The sequence below is a fragment of the Bactrocera oleae genome, chromosome 2, assembly GCF_042242935.1.
Source record: "Bactrocera oleae isolate idBacOlea1 chromosome 2, idBacOlea1, whole genome shotgun sequence".
Classification (NCBI taxonomy): domain Eukaryota; kingdom Metazoa; phylum Arthropoda; class Insecta; order Diptera; family Tephritidae; genus Bactrocera; species Bactrocera oleae.
Genome location: NC_091536.1, coordinates 25,391,426 through 25,412,992, shown reverse-complemented (window position 1 = coordinate 25,412,992; position 21,567 = coordinate 25,391,426). Strand labels below are relative to the sequence as shown.

The 21,567-nt window shown below is 34.7% G+C and overlaps 1 protein-coding gene across 13 annotated transcripts in view; it reads right to left on the bottom strand.

Moving 5' to 3' along the window:
- Rbp (RIM-binding protein) overlaps positions 1 to 21,567 on the bottom strand; it is a 49,958-nt gene that overhangs the window by 14,936 nt on the left and 13,455 nt on the right. For 2 of the 13 annotated variants that reach the window (XM_070112863.1, XM_036377108.2), the window contains 19 exons: positions 19,067 to 19,194; positions 18,858 to 18,956; positions 18,472 to 18,714; positions 17,777 to 17,897; positions 17,678 to 17,713; positions 17,109 to 17,605; positions 13,609 to 14,173; positions 13,431 to 13,542; positions 13,058 to 13,203; positions 12,789 to 12,989; positions 11,485 to 11,675; positions 10,989 to 11,390; positions 10,660 to 10,921; positions 10,335 to 10,570; positions 8,303 to 8,392; positions 4,765 to 5,394; positions 3,877 to 4,182; positions 3,676 to 3,762; positions 2,838 to 3,120 (listed from right to left, as the gene is read on the bottom strand). In XM_070112863.1, coding sequence (XP_069968964.1) covers positions 2,838 to 3,120; positions 3,676 to 3,762; positions 3,877 to 4,182; positions 4,765 to 5,394; positions 8,303 to 8,392; positions 10,335 to 10,570; positions 10,660 to 10,921; positions 10,989 to 11,390; positions 11,485 to 11,675; positions 12,789 to 12,989; positions 13,058 to 13,203; positions 13,431 to 13,542; positions 13,609 to 14,173; positions 17,109 to 17,605; positions 17,678 to 17,713; positions 17,777 to 17,897; positions 18,472 to 18,714; positions 18,858 to 18,956; positions 19,067 to 19,186 — 4,627 coding nt within the window. In that variant the 5' untranslated portion in view covers positions 19,187 to 19,194. The remainder of the gene's footprint in view (positions 1 to 2,837; positions 3,121 to 3,675; positions 3,763 to 3,876; positions 4,183 to 4,764; positions 5,395 to 8,302; positions 8,393 to 10,334; positions 10,571 to 10,659; positions 10,922 to 10,988; positions 11,391 to 11,484; positions 11,676 to 12,788; positions 12,990 to 13,057; positions 13,204 to 13,430; positions 13,543 to 13,608; positions 14,174 to 17,108; positions 17,606 to 17,677; positions 17,714 to 17,776; positions 17,898 to 18,471; positions 18,715 to 18,857; positions 18,957 to 19,066; positions 19,195 to 21,567) is intronic. The other 11 variants (XM_070112864.1, XM_070112865.1, XM_070112866.1 and 8 more) reach the window with 11 other exon arrangements.

Here is a 21,567-nt window from a genome sequence, read left to right as displayed (position 1 = left end):
CATATACATACAGCAATTAGGAAAAGGTGTTTTATTCGAGCTGAGAATTCTTTTGTCACACGCCTAAATAAGCATTAGGTAATTTTTTTTTGGAGAAATCCGTTGTCCAACTATATGATATGCTTACCTAAAAATTCTTTTTTTTATTTAATTTGTTTGTTATCAATAACTAATTTACGCTACAAACTTGTATTAAACTGAAATTAGAAGACCATTAAACTCCTTTTTGCAATGTCTGATGAAATACATATTAATTGCAAAAGTAATAAGTAATTAATTATTGTAAATAGCAGTCATGTAATTCTTGGCTGAAAAATTATCGATGGCTTCCTTGTCACCCATAAGATTGGTGATTTTTTTTAATAATTGGACAACGTTTTGGAAACTGATTGCACTGTTATAAATATCATTCACATATCTTATAAACATATTATAATGGTATGTACGAAGTAATTACTTTCCGAAAGAGCGTTAATTTGTTTTAAAAACTCAAAGGGTTGCAAAGCAAGACCGTTTTATAGAAACTTCCAAACTTAATTCGTGTTTACTCTTAACTTCTAGATACTACATGCACATATACAAATCAAAAAAACTGCGGTAAAATTATAGTTGTTGTTTTTAAATATAATAATTTGGTTAAAAGTGTGTATGAATGAAAAGTGAAACTTTAGTTGCCATGTATATGTAGATATAATGTATAAACATTATATTTCCCAACGAAAATTTTCCCATCATAGACAGTATCAGACACTTTTCTCAAGCACCCCACATCTTATGTTATCATAGAGTTTCCAAAATACATTTAACGTCTTAATCTGGGTCAGAAATCGTTCTCGATTGATTCGCTATTTTTCAATTGTCAATATATTTTCTGATTATGTTTTTAAAAGAAAGAGAAAGTTATATTTTACCTAGCACCACAAAGCCAAAATGCAAGCAAAAATATTATATAATTATATATTAAAATTAATTAATTGAGAGATCATAGCTGAAAGCTCATTAGATTGTCATTTACACCAGAAATGTTTCCCACAATTATTGAAAATGTTATTACAAGGTCAATTTCCCAGGTCGTTTCTATCAATAATATACCTCAAGCGTTAGTTTTCCCACCAGAGGAATTAAAGAAAGTCGCTCAAAAAAAATTCAAAAGCAATGGAAATTAATGGAGTCGGTCAAAGACAATTAATGGTGGCACACCATAAACAGAGAGAGTAGGAGTTATAAATTTGACCGATATATGGTGCATATATGAAAATGTTAAATGTATTAAAAATAGCTGAAAAACTCAGTCAAACGCCTGTTAAAGAAGTAAACGTCAACAAAAACATTTTTTTTACCCAGAACTAATTTTAAAGTAAAAGTTAAAATATTATGAATAATGGCCAAGTTAAGGAAAATGTTCCTATGCAAAAGTGCCACAGGTCAAATAGTAGAAGAGATAACAGGAAATAATCAACTTGGTTTAAACTTTAAGTTTCCAGCAAAAGGATAAACTATACGCTTCCGCTTCCACAGACGTTGCGCAACACCATGGCAACAAATACAAATGTATTTAAGATAATATTAATATTACTAAATTTAAGAAAGTACAACATCAACAACAAGAACAACAACTATTTATATTAATAACTTTTCATTTCGCAAACTTTTTTTAATTTTTAAACAATGCAATAAACAAAATCATGAAAATGTGCCAAAAAAGAATTTATGAAAAAAAATTTAAATATACATATGTACATAAGGTATTCTTTGTTACTGAACTGGAACGAGTAAAAACAATGTATTTGTATTGGAATGAACGAAACGCTTGCATACGATAAAATGAATAAGAGAAAGAATTACAATTGAAAAAAGAACATCAGAATCAAGAAACAATTTAAGCTTAGGAAAGAGTAAATTTGCAAATTGTTATTGTTTTTTGTTTTTATAATATGTTTCATTAGAATTATATATGTAGTGCGCATATTTCAGCTTAGTTTAGTTAAGAGGGAAATTCATTAAAATAATATTATAAATTGTTGCTTGTATTTTTTTTTTTACTTTTCTTTTGTTTTTGTTAAGTAATTAGTGGGCATATCTGTTTATATTCTTTATTCTAATATGCGAGTATAAGTATTATACCTATTGCAAAATGTGTGAAATATATTTCTATATGCAGCCTATCGTTTGTTTGCGCGAGGATTTGCATAAGACACATACACTGAAAGAAATGAAAGCTACGGATTTTTAGTTTAAGCTGCCTGAATTTGTTATGCCAAAAAATACTGTTAAATGTCTTTGGTCACATAATGCGTTTGTGAATATTATAGTACACATGTCTGTCAATAAAAATATTTTTTTTTTTTTGGTTTTAAAATTTTGTTGAGTCTAATCGAATAGCAAATGGAACACATAATAAAAATTAAAGAATTAAATGATTATCTTAAGATTATATAGTTCAGTAGTATATATGTATATTGTATATAATAAGTAGATATGTATATGGCAATAATCTAAGAATATGTAGAAACTGACCTTCAACTGTATATTTTATTGTTTCATTCGAAGGCAAATAAAAATGAAATGAAAAAATGAAAATAGAATAAAAATTACAAACTTATAATTACAAAAAATCTGCATAAAAAAGACAGTTATAAGTACAAGTATACGTATAATGTTGTATGTATATCATTTCTCATTTTAAATATATATTATATTTTCACGTTGCACTGTTTTATGTTGGTTAGTAATTAGTAAGTTGTACGAATACATATACATATTTGTGTATGTATGTATGTATATGTCAGATATATATATTTGTACAGTACGTAAACATTGACACAAAATTGACTTACTTTTGCCTGTAGAACCACGTTGCCCAGTCATGCCGGGCATCATGTTGTCTCTGGGTGGTGGCGGTGGCCCTCTGGCGCCGGGGCCTTGTCCTCTACCCCGTTGACTTAAGCCACCACGTCCTGCCGGTCCCATTTGATTGTTGTACTGATCGGGTGCTTCGGCGAGGAAATTTGACGGCACGAGACCACGTATACCGTCCAATTCACCCATATAGAAACCATCTTCGTCCATATCACCATAAACGAGTATTACCTCACCCGTTTTGAAGCTCAATTCCACCTGCTGTGAATTTAAAAAGAATATTAATTCGTTAGTTTGCTTTTAAGATGAACGAGACAAATGTTAGTCTATAACAAATAGATAATTCGACCTTAAGCGTTCTACAATCTTCCAAAAAAGGATCTATCTACCTTTAATTCAATTCGGTATCACAGCGTATAAACACACTCCGTTTAGTTAGGTTAGACGATTAACGACCGTCTCTATGAGCGCACTCTTAGATACCTAGTTGTATCACAGTATTAAATAGTAATCAAGTAAATAGTTTGGCACAACTAAGGCAATAAGGAATTCACTTTCTTATGTGGATGCTGTAGGTGTGATCACGATGAACTAATTTCTAGCTTGGTAATAACTAAATCATATATTATATAATATGTTTACGAGTATTACAGGGCTGTACTATATATTACGAGCTTTATAAAACTATTTCGCAAGAAATTAGATTGAATTCAGTTAAATTACAAAAATTAAGCTGGTTTATAGCAATGTGTAGTTGGCAAATCTCCCATAAGATAGGAAGCTCGCGAAGTCTACACAATCGAATAAATCACTCACATTTCGTGTAACTTTTTTATTGGCTTGGGGAGTCCCAAAAAGATCATCTATGAAACCACCTAAGAAACCGCTACTTGTTTCCTTACGCTAAGCAACAGCAACAACAGTAGAATATTTACCATAAATGGTTAAAGCGCACATAAATTAACTAATTTATAAAAATCTTGTAATAAAACCATCAAGGCAATCATGCATACTTACTTCCGCGTCTACATTCGGACTCAGCTCTTGCGGATCATAATCATACAGTGCGATCATACGTTTCACCGGCATGTTTGCATAGATATCACCCCAACGATCGCGACTTACATTACGCATACTTTGCTGAGGCCCTCCCTGGCCGGGCATCACTTGACCCGGGCCCCCAGGCTGCGGTGGTCCGCCCGGCATTGGGCCCATTCCGCCGGTACCATCATCCACTTCCGTTACCATATTGTGAGGCACATAGCCACGACGACCACGCAATTCACCCCAATAAAAGCCATCGGCGTCTTTATCGCCATAAACCTGTATGGGTTAGACATGATCAAGATGACAGCTTACAATTCATCAAATATTGCAAAGAGATTAAAGAAATATTTTCTTTTTTAAACATATGCCATAAAAAATACATTAATAACACTTAAAAGAAAGTCTTGAAAATTGTTTTATTTCTTTATTCTGAACACAAGACTACAGCGGATGATTAAATATCATATAGCAATAGACTAACGGTTAAGGCATGCAACTTGGGTTTAGTGTGTAAAAAATCACTGTAAATCTGATCTGATTAATGTAAGTATATGTATGTAAGTGAGTAAGTAAGCCGATTCTGTAACCGATTCATTCTCGCTCCGATTGGCAAAAATAATATCTTAAAATAAACTTGTGGTGGTTATATGTGTAATCCTCATACCTTGGAGGCATTCCACGCACTTTTTCAAATACTAGCTCACCTCATTTCACCAACGCTGGTGACATTTTGGTCCGTTCTTATTGTATTTTGTATATTGTAAAGAGTATGTTTTCTCACCACCCTGTACACTAGTTCTATACATTTACTACATACCGATATTCTACTATAGTCTACCCCACAACACTACCACATACCTTTATTGTGTCACCTTCTTGGAATGGCAGTTCTTCGTCGCATCCATCTGGATTTGGACTCATTGTGCTTGGATCATAGTCGAACATAGCAACGAAATAACGTGGTTTCTTTTGTGCCGCCAATTGTTGTTGTTGATTTAATGGTTGCTGGGCAGGGCCCATACCCATTTGCCCCTGTTGTTGTTGCTGTTGTTGCTGCTGCTGATGTTGTTGTTGCTGTTGCTGCATTTGTTGTTGTGGATTTAGTGGGCCTCGAGGACCCATAGCACCTTGCATTTGCCCGGTCATTTGACCTTGCATCTGGCCGGATACTTGTCCCTGCATCTGCCCTTGCATTTGCCCTGGCATTTGGCCTTGACCTTGCATCTGCCCCTGCAATTGTCCGGGCATTTGACCTTGCATTTGCCCTGGCATTTGGCCTTGACCTTGCATCTGCCCCTGCAATTGTCCGGGCATTTGTCCTTGCATCTGCCCTGGTGCGGGCCCACGTTGACCGGGGAAACGTTGCTGTGCACCCATTTGCCCCTGTGGACCATAAGGCTGCTGGACAGGTTGTTGTCCACCCATCATCTGTGGGCCAGGTGGTCGGCTCTGCATCATGGGCCTCTGCCCTGTACCCGGCTGATATCCCTTCATTTATAGCAAATGGCGCATGCATTTTTAATATTTTTTTTTTAATTTTTGATGGACCGGTCGAATCATTGGATTGGATGTTGTTTTCGTAGTATTTGTTGTTGAAATTTTTAATTGAATCGAACGAATATTGTTAAGCAATGATAAATCAGGCATGAATTTTGTTTATAAAGAAATTTTGGAATTTAGTTTAATTGATTTAATGCTACGTTTTTATATTTTTTTACATAAAACTATTCACTGTCGCAATGATTCGCATTTAGCTTTTTCAAAAAATTAATTAATGTATGTATGTATATTGCTTTATTAAAATTAAAAGGGAAGCGAAAAATATACCAAAAATTTTACAGGCGCATCACATTACAATGAATTGTCGTAATTATTTCTATATATTTTTTATATAGGCAAATATATAGACTTTAAAGTGAAGGAATTATAAAGCTACGAGTACAGAATAAAATTAGATTCGAAATTGAATACCTGAGAAGAAATAAAACACGCAGAAAACATAAAATTAAGCTGAGTAAAATATGAATTTACCTAAGAGAATTCAGCAATAATGCAAAGAGCTTACATTTATTCATTACATTTTCTATTGAAACTTCATGATATCAAATGACTTACTGGAGCAATAACACTAAATATCTACCGAAGAATTTTTATTGCAACTCTTTACCCGCCAGCTTCCGTTTTTCATACTAATAAATAAAGCTTATTTGCTAGTTGCCAATCAACAAAAACTGGCATGCTATATGCACTGGCATACCCATTATACAATTATCACGGAGTCCAACCAAAGGCATTCATCGTGAAAACCATTACGTCTTTTTCAACAATTAAGAATTGTTTTTACTCAATTCCGTTATAATCGTATTCGCACCAAATGGCACAAAAGTTAAAAAAGACCATACACAAAGTAATCAGTGCACAAATAATGATTAAATCCCTTGGAAAGCAAATGGTCGAAAATTAACAAATGATGATAATTAGGAGTTATGAATATTGATGGCTCTTGAAGCAACCATGCGACAACATCAAAGAAGTATCGACAATGTTTAACAGATAGGTATATTGCAAGGGAGCTCTAACCAAGAATATTATTATATCGATAATATTTTGTCATCTATAAAACACAAATGTTAGCTGAAGAGTATTATTATGAGCTGTTGAACTGGTTGAAACCAAAACTCACTGATTTTGATGTAGAAGAATTTACATATTTTTAAAATTACGCAAAATTGAAAGTTGATATATGCGGATACAGATTTAGTCCCTCACTAGTTTCGAAATTTCAGAGTTGGTGGTCATTAATAATTTATACAGAAAGAAACTACCGAGCTATTTTTATAAAAGGAGCATATTGATGTGAATAGTTTATTATTTCTTATAAAAAATATGTAAGGCTTTGGAAATGCTTCTGAGAAAAATAGGATCGACTGCACTGGTAAACACTGTTTTAGTCACACGAACTTTGTGATGATTTTTATACTCATACAATATGTTGCTACAGAATATAATGGTTTTGTTCACCTAACAGTTGTTTGTATATAAGCAAATATTTATATAAATGATCAGAATGACGAGACGAGTTGAATTCCGAGTGACTGTCTGTCTGTCCGTCTGTGCAAGCGATTACTTCAATAAAAATCACGTTATGAATGATGAATAAATGAAACTTGGTGCACGTGTTTCATGGCAAAAAAGAGTGGACGAATTCGTAGATGGGCGTAATCGAACCAATGCCTCGCTCATAAAACGCCATTAACCGAAAACCTATTAAATTTCATAACCAAGCAATAAATTAAGATATATACCTGTTATTTAATAGATTTAATGTACATATCTGCTAAATCACTAAAGCTAAAATAACCAAATTTGCAAAGGGCAAATCCTACAAGAATATCCACCGAAAGTGTGAAAATGGATGAAATCGGGTTATAACCCCGTCCTCTCCCCATACAAGTATAACGTTATATGCATTCAATATTTGATATATAATGTGACAAAAAAATTAAAATTTTGTTAACCAGTGTTATCACGCTATACAGAAGATTCCCATGCCTTGCCTCATTTCCATAACCGGCTATATATAAGAGAATATCTCTATATTTTTGAGTAATTATAATTTTTATATAAGTACTTTGTTGATTATAATTGCCTAAATTATTACATTGAAGTTAATTTTTCCCAAATTCATTGTGTTATGCTAACATTATTTTCGAGGCAGTTTGTATCAAATCTTACAAAACGAATTTAAAATCCAATAATATTTGAATTTTTTCGAAAATCAATTTTATCATATTTCCACTAAAAATAATCATCAATTGCAGTACTTATTTTGGGTAACTGGTAGGAAATTCGGTTTTCAAATACTACACATCCGCTTGGATCACAATAGTACTAAATCTAAAAGCGACACACATACATATTTATGTGGGTAATTTTGATGTAAGAAAGTAATATGGTTTTTGGTGTTCGCAAGCAAAATGTACAATGTAATAAGGATGAGTATGTAATTAACGCTAATGTAGAGATGTAAACGTATAAAACTAAAATAATTGTAGTGTTTATTAACAAAACAATAGTTTAACTAAGTGTTAGGCATTCAAATGCATTCAGTTATCAGTATGTACTTGGTACAGAAAAACAGTGTTGGAAAACGAAATTATAGTCGATAATGATGGTTAATGCCAGCAAGGCTAGCCGCTAATTGTAAGTGTTTAATAACAAAAACAGGTAAAACTAATGTTTTGTATAGGTATTATGTAGCATTGTATCTTTAGTATATAATATTAATTTCAATAATCAATATTTTATAACATAAACAATTAAGTAATTCATTTAAGTAGACAAGTTAGTAAGAAAGTATGTGTTAAGTTTATGTGTTGTTGGGTGAGTAACTTACATTGACATTCTGATTCACTTGACTCTGAGTAGTGGGTTTTGAGAAGAGGCCACCGAGCAGCCCACCTAATAAGCCATGGCTTCCGTCAGGCTGCAGTGCGAGTATTATAGATGGATGCGTTTGGGTTTTATGAAAATTGTTGTAAAATGTTGGTTGGTTTGATTTTGATTTTTTTTTTTGATTGATTGATTGAATGTTAAAAATTGTTTACTTGATTGATTGATTGGTTAGTACGGGTAGTTTGATTTGTACGGTTTTCATAATGTATATATGTTTTGCATTTAGAAAATAAGTACATTACAACTAAGGGCAATTAACCATAAACTGTAGATTAAGTTTTCAATTAAATACTCAATTTATTTCAAAAACTTATATAAACTAGTTTAATGAAAATTTTGGAAAAAAGTGCACAAGTCACAAAAATTAATAAATGACATGAACATTGAAAAATTACTCAGTTTCTTCAAAATGCAGTGGACATGCTCGAAATACTTAAGTCTTACTGCTTTTTCCTTTACATACATACATTTTTCAGAACTCTGTTATTTTTCTTTAAATGTCATGGTAAAATGGGGCTCAAAATATGGGGCCTGTAGGAAGCAACAACTAACATAGGATTTAGTGAAGTCAGTGCAATAAAAATTTGTTGATTAGTATTACTCAGCTTACATTTTTTAGGCTCAGAAAACACTCTCAATTAATATAAATTTAATTTATCTTATTTATTGTTATAAAAAATGAAAGCAGATTAGCAATGTTATGGGAAACTTTGTCAAATTTTTGGAAAAAGTTCAAAAGTTGGGCAAACAGATGTCAGTTAAAGGAGAAGAAGTATAAAGTTAAGAGAAGGTAAAGTTAAAGGCCTAAGAGAAATATTGCAAATGGAAGAGTGAAAATTTTCTAAAAGTTTTAGTAATTGAAACAGCCACAAATAGTATTTAAAATTAGAATCGGGTATTACAATAGTTTATTATTTTGGTTCTATTAATTTTATATGTACATATGCATAAAGATTTTAAAAACGAAATGGCTATCTAAATATTTTTATTCGCGAACAATTTTTACCGCATTTTTAAGTTTTTCCATGTGTTAAATGTTTTATTACTATTTCATCCATTTAAAAATTATTAATTGGTAAAATACCTTAAGCTGAACCTTTGAAAATCACCATTTGACTAAATACAACATATTTTTGTCTCAGTCACCGTGGTCAGCGGTGATTTTTTTCACGCTTCCATTCGAATTTTACTATACAAGTACATTTACTATATAGTATTTGATAAGCTAATAATCCATGTTCATAAAAAATAATCCTTTAAAATAAAATGCTTGGAATGTGATAAAATAATAATTGAATTTCAAAATGTCAATTTATAAAAAATTTAAGCAGCATTTTATTATTTAGGAATTCCAGGTATAGTGTATACGAAAGTCGAATGGTATTATGTTTAATACATATATATATTTTATTAACCAAATAAACTTAAAGCAAACATAAAGAAAAGCACATACTTGTGCTTTTAATTCATCGATTGAATGCAACAAGAAACATATCCTGCTTGGTTAGTATAATATTCAGTGCTTGTGAGGTTTGTGCGTGTGTGTTGGGTATTGCCCTTTTGGTGCGATTCATTTAATATAAGACAAAAATAAACTTTTGTCCTTTAGCTGTCTGCTTGTATGTATGTATGTACATATATACAGCGCGCATGAACTTGGTATCAATTGATTTTCTAAATTATACATTGAAATTTTAACATACATAGGAACATAAACAATTGAAATGACTATAAAATTGTGTACCAATTAATTGAAAACTTGTTAGTTGAGAAAGGACGAATGCAGTTGTAACCATATCGGCGCTTTCATTTTTATGTACAATGTGCAGCAGTTTGTATATGTGAGTATATTGTTATCGATAGTAAAATTCGAATGTTCTAAGTTTTGGAGTGAGTGTACTTATTTTCTTCATGTTCTGTTGTTTTCGTTTATAATAATAATTTGCCTGCCATTTATGCTTTGTATAGCTCACCTGTGGTCCTGGCTGCCCTGGTTGTTGTTGCCCGGTTTGTTGTTGTTGTCCGTGTTGCATTTGTTGATTTGGGTCATATTGATGCAGATCCTGGCCCATCATATGCTGTTGTTGCTGATGCGTTTGACCAGGCATGCTCATTTGGCCGGGCATGCCATGGGTACCGGGTTGCATTTGTTGCGGACCCATGCCCATTTGTTGAGGCCCTCGGCGACCTACTGCACTGCGCACAGTATCTGTAATTGAAATTAGTGAAAAACATCAAATTATAGATTATATCACTTGCTTCAATCAGTACAACCATGATGAGCTCAAATCAACTCACTTGGTATTAGTATGGGTGCACTATCGGCTGATTGTGCGTCTCGGGATTTGGTGCGTATGGTGACCGCACGTGGATTGAATACGCCCAGTTTGCCGATATCGATGAGCGCATGATCCCCAGTTGGTGAGTTTATGTCTGTTACTTTCTTACCATCGGCGTACACAGCATAGCCGGTTACGGGGCCAGAAGATGTTGGCCGGTTAACCGGCTGCCATGTCACCAAAATGGTACCATCTTGAGGACCAGCCTCAAGTTGGATATCCTAAAAAGATATATAAGTAGGTATTTTAAGTTCGTTCGAAAACAGTTTTCTTCTAATTTGAATTCACCTGTGGCGGGTCGGGCAAGCCCTTAGTCAGCGTACGGAAATCAGCATACGCACCCGGTGCTTCCTCCTGTGGACGTCCCGGTGTAGGTTGTCCACCCGCTGCTCGCAGGTGTTTAGCCCGCACTGTGACTCGATATTGTGTGCTCGGGGCCAGCCCGGTAATGGTGTGGCGATATACACCCGGTTTGACCGTACGCACTTCTACATTATTCACGCACACCACATGCTGATGATTTGAGTTGGCCGGTAACCATGATATGACTGCCGATGAACAGGTAATATGCGAAGCACGCACCGCTGAAGGGCCTAAATGCGAGGTGTCGCGTCCAATAATCATTGTACATGCTGCATCGCGTGATGTCTGACGATTCTGTGTAACACTACGCACACTGATACGATGCGGCTGTGTTCATGTAATGAGTGTTAAAGCATAAATATATATATTCCTATATGAAAATTATTCAAATAACATAAAGAAGTAAATGTTATATTTTTACCCTATTTGAGTCCACGCCCTCTATAAGCGCTCGTGTCCGCTCATTAGCCTTTACCGTTACTTTCAGGACGCCGTCAACATAGACATGATAGCTGTCAATGAGATTATAGCCTACTGGTTCCGGTGGTGACCAACCGATGAGGACACTTTTATTTAGCTGGCGCTCCAACGTTAAGTGCTTCGGCGCTGGAACTGCGAACCAGATAAAAATCGATAAGAAATTTATTAACACCCAAATAATATGAAATATCTAAATTAGCATTATTCTCAGAAAGAGCAAGATCATTTCTAAATATTTTACATTTGATAAGCGATTCCCTAGCGTTCTAATCACTATGTTACTTTCGAAAAAATTTATGAATACCAATATTATTAGGAGATTCACTGCTGGTAATTTGTTATATTTGGGTTAATTAGACAAAATATGAAAACAACTTAAAATATGGAATCGAAAACGTTCAAGCTCCATCCGAAAAAGTAAAAGCGTCTTGAAGCTCTATCTTCGATGTTCTTTTTTCATATAAGTCCCATACCATAACTCTTATTGTTTCTAAATTGTAAAGCTAGTACAGCTAAGAGCCGATCTGTTTTTCATCGAAAGGAAAAGTTTGACTTCAGAAAATTAGTTTTGGCTTTTAGTGACAAGACTATAATCACACGATTATTGATACACAAAATGGGCTATAATATATGGGCTATATTAGCAATAAATTAACTCGACGATATCCACATATGCTTAATACATAAATCAAATATGAAAACTAAAGTAAGAAACAAACTATAATATATGTAATAATATTAAAATGTGATTAAGTAAGAGGAGTAAAGTTTGGCGGCCAGCAAATTATTTACAACATCTTCGGCGAATATACGTACAATAATATTTCGTTATCTCACATTACACATACATGTGCGGTACTAGCTTTATTACAAAACATAATGTTAGTGTATACTTTTATTAAATGTGTAAGAGAACTTTAACTAGCCTTCAAATGCAGGCGCTGAACCTAGGAACAATTGATTCAATGGCCACGATGAACCTATATAGCTAGTTCGCATGTCGGAGTATACTTGCTCACGTTTCAACCACATCCAGATTATAACAACAACAAAAAAAAATAATTAAAGAAACATCAAAAGCGTAGAAGAGTAAGAGGAAAACAGACGAAATAAAATTAAATCAATTAATTGAGAAACTAAACAATTAAAATAAAGTTTAATCATCATACATATATATCCATATATCAAATTTATACATAGGTAGGCATGCTATGTTTATACTACCACATGCTACTGCTTACTCACCATTATCACTTATGTCATCTTGATCATGTTCCAAATCTGTGTGCGTCTCACTCAAACGTGCCAAGTCCTCCTGGGTGTGTGTGAGCAAAGGGTTGTGAGGCGGCAGCGAGGGCAACGAAGTAGTATCACATTGCATAGAACCATCCTCGGCGTCACGCAATGTCGACAGTACTGCTTGATGGAATTCCAAAAGATCATCACCTGCAAGGCAGTCCAGAATTACCAACTTTTACTTGATAAAATGTGGTTCATCGGGAATTAAGAATTACCAATCAAACGTTGCACAAATGAGGCAGGCACAAGACCTCGCCGACCATCCAGCAATTCGGCATCCAAATACCCGCCTTGCGGTTCACCGCTGGTCCAAACGAGTAAATAATCACCAGCACAAAGAGATAATTCACCTTCAGCTTCCCTAAAGAAGTAAATATAGTTAAGTAAAATGCCAATATTCATTTTTACGAAAATTAAGGCGGAAAGAATAAAAAAAATGAAAGCAAAGCAATCAGAAGCCTGAAAGCGGACCTAAGCCTTCGGATTAATCCTCATCTTAAGACTAACCATTTTGAAGTTATATTTAAATTTATTTGTTTACAACTTCTTGATTTCACTAACCATTTAAGCCTACAACGCCGTACTTACTCTGGTGGATCATATGGAAAACGTGCTATGAAGACGCAGCACCGTCCCTTGCCCGGTATGTCCAACATATCTACTTGTGGTTCACTAACGCCATTTAAATTGTGATTTCGCGCTGCAAATGCAAATGATACAGTTATATAACATACCACACACGGCCTACCACATATACCATACTCACTTTCCAAATCCAATGCCCCCAACGCCAAATTGCCACGATTATGTAACATTGAAGCACTTAAACTATCAGTGAACTCATCGAGTCCCCACGTGCTAGGCGGTATTGGTGAGCACGGCGAACTGCGATTTCCATAACGTGTCAATGGTATGTCAATCTCATCGAGCATTTTCATTTTCGTAGCAGTACGCAATGCAGCCGACGAGTAGGGATATGAGGCGCTCGAACCCACATCAATGTAAGGTGGGACATAAGAATTAGATAGACCACTGGTGAGTCCACTTAAACCACCGATGCCGGTGCCAGCGCCCAATCCATACAACGAAGAGGCGGCCCCCACACCGCTCAAACCCGACAAACCAGTAGTGCCGAGCAGGGTACTCGTATCGAGCATATTACCCAAGGCGGGGTGTGTCAGCGACGAGCCCAACGATGGCACTCCAACAGTGCCGGCACCACTTAGCCCCAGTGCCGAGTAACTGCTCGTACCGGTCGGTATGTTATGCGCGTTCAACGACAAGATGGGCATGGTTGTGCTCTGTAAATTATACAGTTGTATTGTGCCACGCTATTTTATTATTTTATTTTCAATGTTTTCGTGTTATTTTGCGAGTTTTGCAAAGTAATTGCGTTTTTATTTAGGGATTATAATAAATTATTAAGTAAACATTGTGTTTAGTTTAATTGAAATACAAATTTATGATTTTTTTTAAATTCAAAATATACACAATTATTTTGGTAAAGGTTAGTATATGGTGTTGACACAGTACACAAAAACAGACACACACACAAATTGGGAGGCAAGAGAGAGAAAGAGAGAGCGCAAATATATAGAGACACAAAAAGAAAATAAAATCGGTTTGTTTTGATTGATAAGTGGCAGCGAGATATTTAGAAAAGGACAACATATGTATTTAATTAATTTATATATAAAAGATTTTAAACAGGAAGTTTTTGATTACATTGACAAAATACAGTTGTACGGTTAGAAAATGGTGGTGTATCACAGTTTACATATTTTCATTTATACGTTTATTTTAAACATTTATGTTAAAAAAGAAAGAATGAAAAAGACAACAGCACATATGAAAGAAGGAAAGAGAAATGAAAAATTGTTTGCTTTCAGTTACCGTTGCTTCACTTTCAGTAAGAAGGAAATTTTATGAGAAAATATTTATGTGCGATTCGAGTATGAATATATGTAAGTATGTGTAAAACAATATATTACACATACATAAGATCTATATATGTTTGTATATAAATTAGCAATATAGATACGATTATGTACGAATTACTGTACGAGAAATGTGACTATATACTTATATATCTACTGATGTCCTTCTAAATGAAGATCCTTTATATTTTCTGTAATATGAAATGTCGTCTCAGACGAAAACGAATGAACATACTCGTACACAGGTGAAGCATGAAGTTAGAATGTTTTAATGCGAGCGCAAGCGAAAGTAATTCTCAACTCTTGTAACTATGCAAATACATATGTAATTTGAATAACATATTTAAGCGATTTCTGCTATAACAGCATTTATTTGCAGCAACTAATGAACAGAGCAAAGTGGGAGTAGAAAAATAAATTATTTGAATACACAAGCATAATATAAAAATACAGTCGTACAAAATCGAGTCGAAATCAAAGGAAAGGCGTTATTCTCAATGTAATCATATGCAATAGATCACCAATATAAGCGTATATATGTACATAACTTTTTATTTCAATTTGCATACATACGATCAATACTTAACACTCACAAGCGTAGACATACATACATTAGGCATATTAAACATAAAGTTAAAAATTAAAAGCTTTCGAGCCACGATGTCGGTCCCTACACATCTGATCACAATCTGATCGAATATGTGGCAATAAATTTGGAGGTCTTTCTAAACCTGTATTATGCCCCTTTAAAAACACCATATCGATAAATATTCACAAAGTTAGTAACTAGATTATTAAGAAATCAGAACAGTCGGCATGCAAATAGTTGGAAAGGTAAAACAAATTTAATAAATTCATACACTAATTAACAATTGTTTAAAAAAGTGTTATTTTTACTATATGGTTAAATATATGTAAATGTTAGACGGTTTTATATAAAAAACTAAGTAGTTTAAGACTCAGAAATACACACAAACACATGTTATGACTTTGATGCAGTGTCTGAGTTATTTCGTAAGTTGAACCTCCATTAAATAGTTGACTGCTTTTTTCTGATCTTTAAGCCTAATGAACAAAAAGAAGGACAGACAAGTTGTAAGCCATCTCCGGACGAGTGATGCGTTTTTAAGATAGTAAATAAGACATGGCAAAAATGTGCTTAGTTGTTATACCTCGCATTTATACTTTAATTAACAGCATAAATAAAGAGCTTATCATAAAAATGAAGTACTAATCCAACCATAAGATCATATTTCATGATCATTTTTAAATATTAGTCAATTGTGTGTATTTCAGTGTCATATTTCTAAAATGCAATCATACAGACTAAAAATAATAATAACCACCAGTTTTTTATTTAACTTTTACACGGAGTACTACGTTAAAAAGATTATTCTAAAAAAGTTCCAGTTTAAAATACGTAAGAGTAGTTTTTATAGTAAGGAAACATTCTTTAACGGAATTACAAATAAAATTGATGTAAGAATGTAAGAAAAACAGATCAAAAGGGAATTTCATAAAAATAAGGAATTGGAATTTGGCTTGTCAAAAGAATTGTTAAAAATATACGACTCATTTCCAAAGTTAGAAAAAATTAACGCTATGAGTACAGTTTTTACTCACTTGTTTTTGTTTTAAAGAAATGAGTAAGCCATAAATTATATTCGAAATTATTTTCAATAATGAAACTACTGCGCAACAATAATACCACACATTTACTTCGAAAGCATGTAGGGCTTTGTGCGATTTCTAATGTTTTGCTCAAACAATTTATTTATACGCATTTAGAGTTAAAAAAATATTTATAAAAGTAAAATGTTTTGAATTTATTTTTTTGTATGATTAAACTGAATTTTGAAACTTAATTTTACTCGCAGCGATTTTATGCTGAAAGCTTTTAAAGTTTTTAGAAATAATTTTCTATTAACATTTATATTAGAAAACTCAGAAAATTCGTATATCTTAATTCGCTCAGTAAACCGTCGTGCTTTCGCTGCAAATACATTGGCATTCGACGTTTTACCAATAACTTTTGCATTTGCTTATTGCTCTCTTTCGCATAACAAGCGTATGAGTTAGTATTCAATACAAAATCAAACAATTAGAACGAAATTGCGAAATTCTTAGCGAAACCAATTCGAATTTGTTAGTACGATTGTATGTTATTCTGATTGAAATTAATTGTATTTGATAACGATTTGGTTAATACGTATGGAAGTCAATAGTTTTCGAACAAGTTACTAAGTGATTTTCTAATTTGTTTTTTATTTTTATTGTTTTGATCAATGTAATTTGTGATTTGTTTCGTTCATTATTAAAAATAGTTTACCTGACTTAATGCTGATGGCATAGACTTCATCGTATGAATATTTACCGGCAATGGTGGAATGCCGCCAGCGATTCCACTTGTTCCGCTTAGCAGTTTCTCAACGGACGTGGGACCAGCGCCATAGGCGGACGCGGCCGTGTTCATCGATTGTATGGCATGACTGCTCAAACTCGACGATATACCGCCAATGGAGTTGGGCACCAGCGCTGATATAGATGAGAGGCCCATAACACCACCGCCGCCGCTGCCACCGACTGGACCGCTGCTACCACTACCACCACCACTGCCGACACTGCTGCCACCACCTCCACTAACGCCAACACCAACACCGCTGGTGCCTCCACTACCAACTAATGCGGCAGACATGGCGCTAGCGCCATTCGGCAAAGCGGAGGTAAGCGATGATGGTAGGCCACCAGCGCCGGTGGTGGCTGCGGTACCATAGCTGCTGGTGAGCGCCGAACTACCGACGGCGGTGCCGCTTGTGCCGCCCAACACTGCAATAAATTTTAAGTAGGCAAAATTAGTAAATGCAAAAATTGAATCGCTAGTCTAAAATCCTTACTGACCTGCTCGCTTATAACGGTTCAGCTCTTCTTCTAATTCTGAAATGTAGAAGTTTCCACTATAGTGCTGAATATATGCCAATAATATTTACCATAGCTTACCGCTTTTTGATATGGTTTTAAATTCACTATTTGCGTTATTCAATATGGAACTTGTTGGCATCGAGGACATGCCCATGGCCGATGTACGGGGCTGCTCCAACTCGGCCAATACACGATTATCCTGGAGAACAAACAACAAATTAATGCAAATGTAATGCAAATTATGTTTCAATTATTTCGCCAGCTACAAACAAAATTAAATCCTTTTTTTAAATTTAAAGGAAGAATATTGATATTGGGAAGCATTTTTCTGTCATTCGTGAGATGCATTTCAGTTTGAAGGGAATATTTGTTTTAAAAAACATTACTCGAGGAAGATTGCTGAAGTTTTTACTGCATGGCATTCATCAGATGATGGGTTCAAATTCCCACCAAGGCAATGCTTAAAAATTTGAGGTTTCTGCCTTGCCAGATCTCCGCGTTATTTTTGATGGAAAAAACGGTTCTTAAAGTATTCGAAACGAATGTGGATTTTTAGTGAATCAAAATTCAAAACATGCCGGTTATCTGCAATTTCAAAATTGTTCTTAATATTAACATTTCAAAAAGACCCCGCATAAACTCTCAGACGGATGAGCAGGTCGGGATGAATAAATCAATAGGATGCCTTTTGATGTCCAGGCTATAAAAATAGCAATTTGCGCTCTTCACTTGAACCAATGTTATTAGAAAGCTGTTGCCAGGCAGTTTCTCACCTGTTCAATTTTCGCCATTATGATATCGATTTCAGTGCCTTGGTCCTGATGACTGATTGTCGGTGCCCATGTGACAGTGGAACTTGTGCCCGATGTGACGGCCGCTGAAGAAGCACTTGCGCTTGATGCCGAAATGCCGCCATAGTTGCCTCGGTCACTACCGCCAGAACGCGCAGCCTTTGCCTTCAATGCAGACGTTAATTCAATTTGCAATTCCTCGCAGCGTACATTTTCCAAAGCGACCTAAAATTGTTTACATTAAAATTGATAAGATTGATATAACCAATGAAAAAGATAAAATCGGCTTTAGAAAATAGTTTTCACTAGAGTACGAGTTCGACACTCTTGCCGCGCCATAAGTTTAATTAAACCCTCTACCAACTCACTTTTTTCTCAAGTTCACGCGCGCGCGACTGCAGATTCTCGACAGCTTCCGTATCCGGGCGACTGCTGCTCGACATATTGCGTATTTGTGCCAACGTTTCCTGTAACCACCCCGAAATAGAAACGAAGCAAAAAGAAGCAGTAATCGTTTATTAAAAACATAGATTTTATTAAAGTTTAATTTGCTTTTGACTTTATTGCTGGTATTTACCTGATGTGCGCGCTCAATTTCAGTGCGCCGCATCTCCGCATCACGGAGTTGCAAACTCAATGAGTCCAACATACCGTTAGGCGCTGATGACTGATGATGGTGCATGGACTCGTACGGCATTTTAGCGACTGCAATGCAAAAAAAGTAAAGATATCAATAAGAGTGTATGTGAGAACTTTTTCATGAATAAAGTCGGATAAATACTTGTTAGCTTCGGTTCGCTTTTGTTTTAATTTTACGTACATTTTCTTGATTCAGAAATAAGCATTAAACATTATAACACATGTAATACCGGTGTTGATATTAAATTGTTTGTCCTAACGGTGAGTTAATTAACATTGGCCAAGTCCAAATCTTACAAAGATGCCATCAACGTAAGGATTTTGAATGACTCAAACTCTTCTTCTTAAAAAGATGACCTTGAAGGTCAAATTACGACTATAGCACCCATCAGCTCGAAAACATTGTATCGAACACTTAAACAACGTCAATCACGGAATTAGGTTCGATTCCAGTTTTCGACCAACAGAGCAAAAGCTTTTATGTTAAAGTTGTTAAAATTTTCGTTGATTCCTAACGGAACTCAAGTTCCGCGGTAGTAATACAAAATAAAGGGCTTCATACCAATTATTGAAAGCTGCTTAGAAACATAAGTATGCACAAAAGGGGTAATTCGAAATTTTGTTGTTATCATTTTACCATCGCCTAAAATATTAATTTTTAGTGTGTTGTTTAAATACAACAAAGCGAAATATGCGAAAACTCACTTTGGCTACTTCATTGAAAAAATGTTTAGGTCTTTTAGAAAAATGGATATTCTATACATGTGTATATCTATTTACATACAGTTCCGCTAGATGTACCGAACATCACATGGATTTTTATGAGAAAACTTTATATGGTTCTGCTGCACTGGAACCAAGTCAGTTCAGTGTTCACAGCTGCCAACCGCTCCGTACTTACATATTAACAACTGTATACAAGTATTTCTCCTTCGCTCCCTTTGGTTTGTTTACTCCTTTATAACAATTTGTATTTTAAAATAACGAACGTTGTTGAACGGTAACCGCAGAAGGGGTAGAAGCTTTGGATGGAATGCAGTGGACGCTGCAGCCAAGAAAGGAGTTAGCAAATGAAATATGAAGATGACAGCCGATGCGCGGATTTAAACTCAAGCTCACTATGGGCGAATCTAGCCGCCGGTCCACACTATAAATATAATATGTAAATGTGAGTGAGGAAGTTGAGTGTTGGAGCACATTTGTGCGCGTGTATTCGTAAGCAAACGAAATGAGGTCAAATATTTTTTGACAACGACACGTACGAGGGCTCTGGCACGCGCCAAGCCACAGTTGCAAAATACAAAAACATTAACACACTCGATGCTTGAACGAACAAGTATGAAAACTAGTGTGTGTTTCCAAGGAAGTTTTTTTGCACAAGCAAGGAGTAAACATCTTCTGCAACGGTTAGTGAATAGAGGAGCTGCAGTCTGCCAGTGCTTACGTACATGTACAATGTACAAATATGTACACATTTTACGCATTGCACATATACATAGATACATATGTTTGTTAACATTGCCACATGTTTTTACATAAATACATATACATTTGTAGACTTTCACGCGCACTTTCCGCTATCTTCAAATACTTTTGAACTTTGAACTTTGGGTTAATTGCTTTGCTGACCGTGTTTTTAAGCAGCCAACGGCAAGGCAAGGTATAAACGCCGTTGTCAGTAAAAGACGGCCACAGCCGGAAAGTACATACCATCATCGTATGCCCGTAACCTACTCAAGACAGGCAAGTAGCCAAATAAGCACCAGTGGTCATCCATCTTAACTACTCAACAACTCCATATTACCGTACTTCCGTTATACGGCTGTGATGCACAATTAAAACAGCTGCCGTAATACAATTTTCAATTGCTTGTCTATTCATATATACAACTACAAACATACATATCGTATGTGCTATAATATAAAATCAGCAAAAGAGGCGATATTTAAAAAATATAATTGATATAGACTCTACCCGGGAACATCCTCTTCGTAAAATAATATACATATGTGCTGGTGAATTTTTGCATAAAATTGACCGCTTTACCACTCGCATTGAATCCTTTCAATTAATATGAAAGATTATTACATTTTAATAAAAATTAAGATTTCAAAATTACTACATACTAAACTGTATTTTCATAAAAATTAAAATAGATTTCAACAGAGTAATATTTTATGATATTTTTGTATGCTATGTTGTAAGTTTTTCCGTCTGGTGAAAAAATGTGTAAGCTACAGGCGAACAGGATACATATACCCCTGCTACCGGTAATGTCTGCCCTTATGCTTTGTTTATAATAATAGCAAAGCAGAGCTTGATGCATTTCTTATATAAATTCTAAAATATTTCAACAAACAACAAATATAATATTTTTATTTTTCAAATTTGTTTATAAACAATCAAATTTGCCAAAAGAGACTTTTCGTCAAGCCGTAA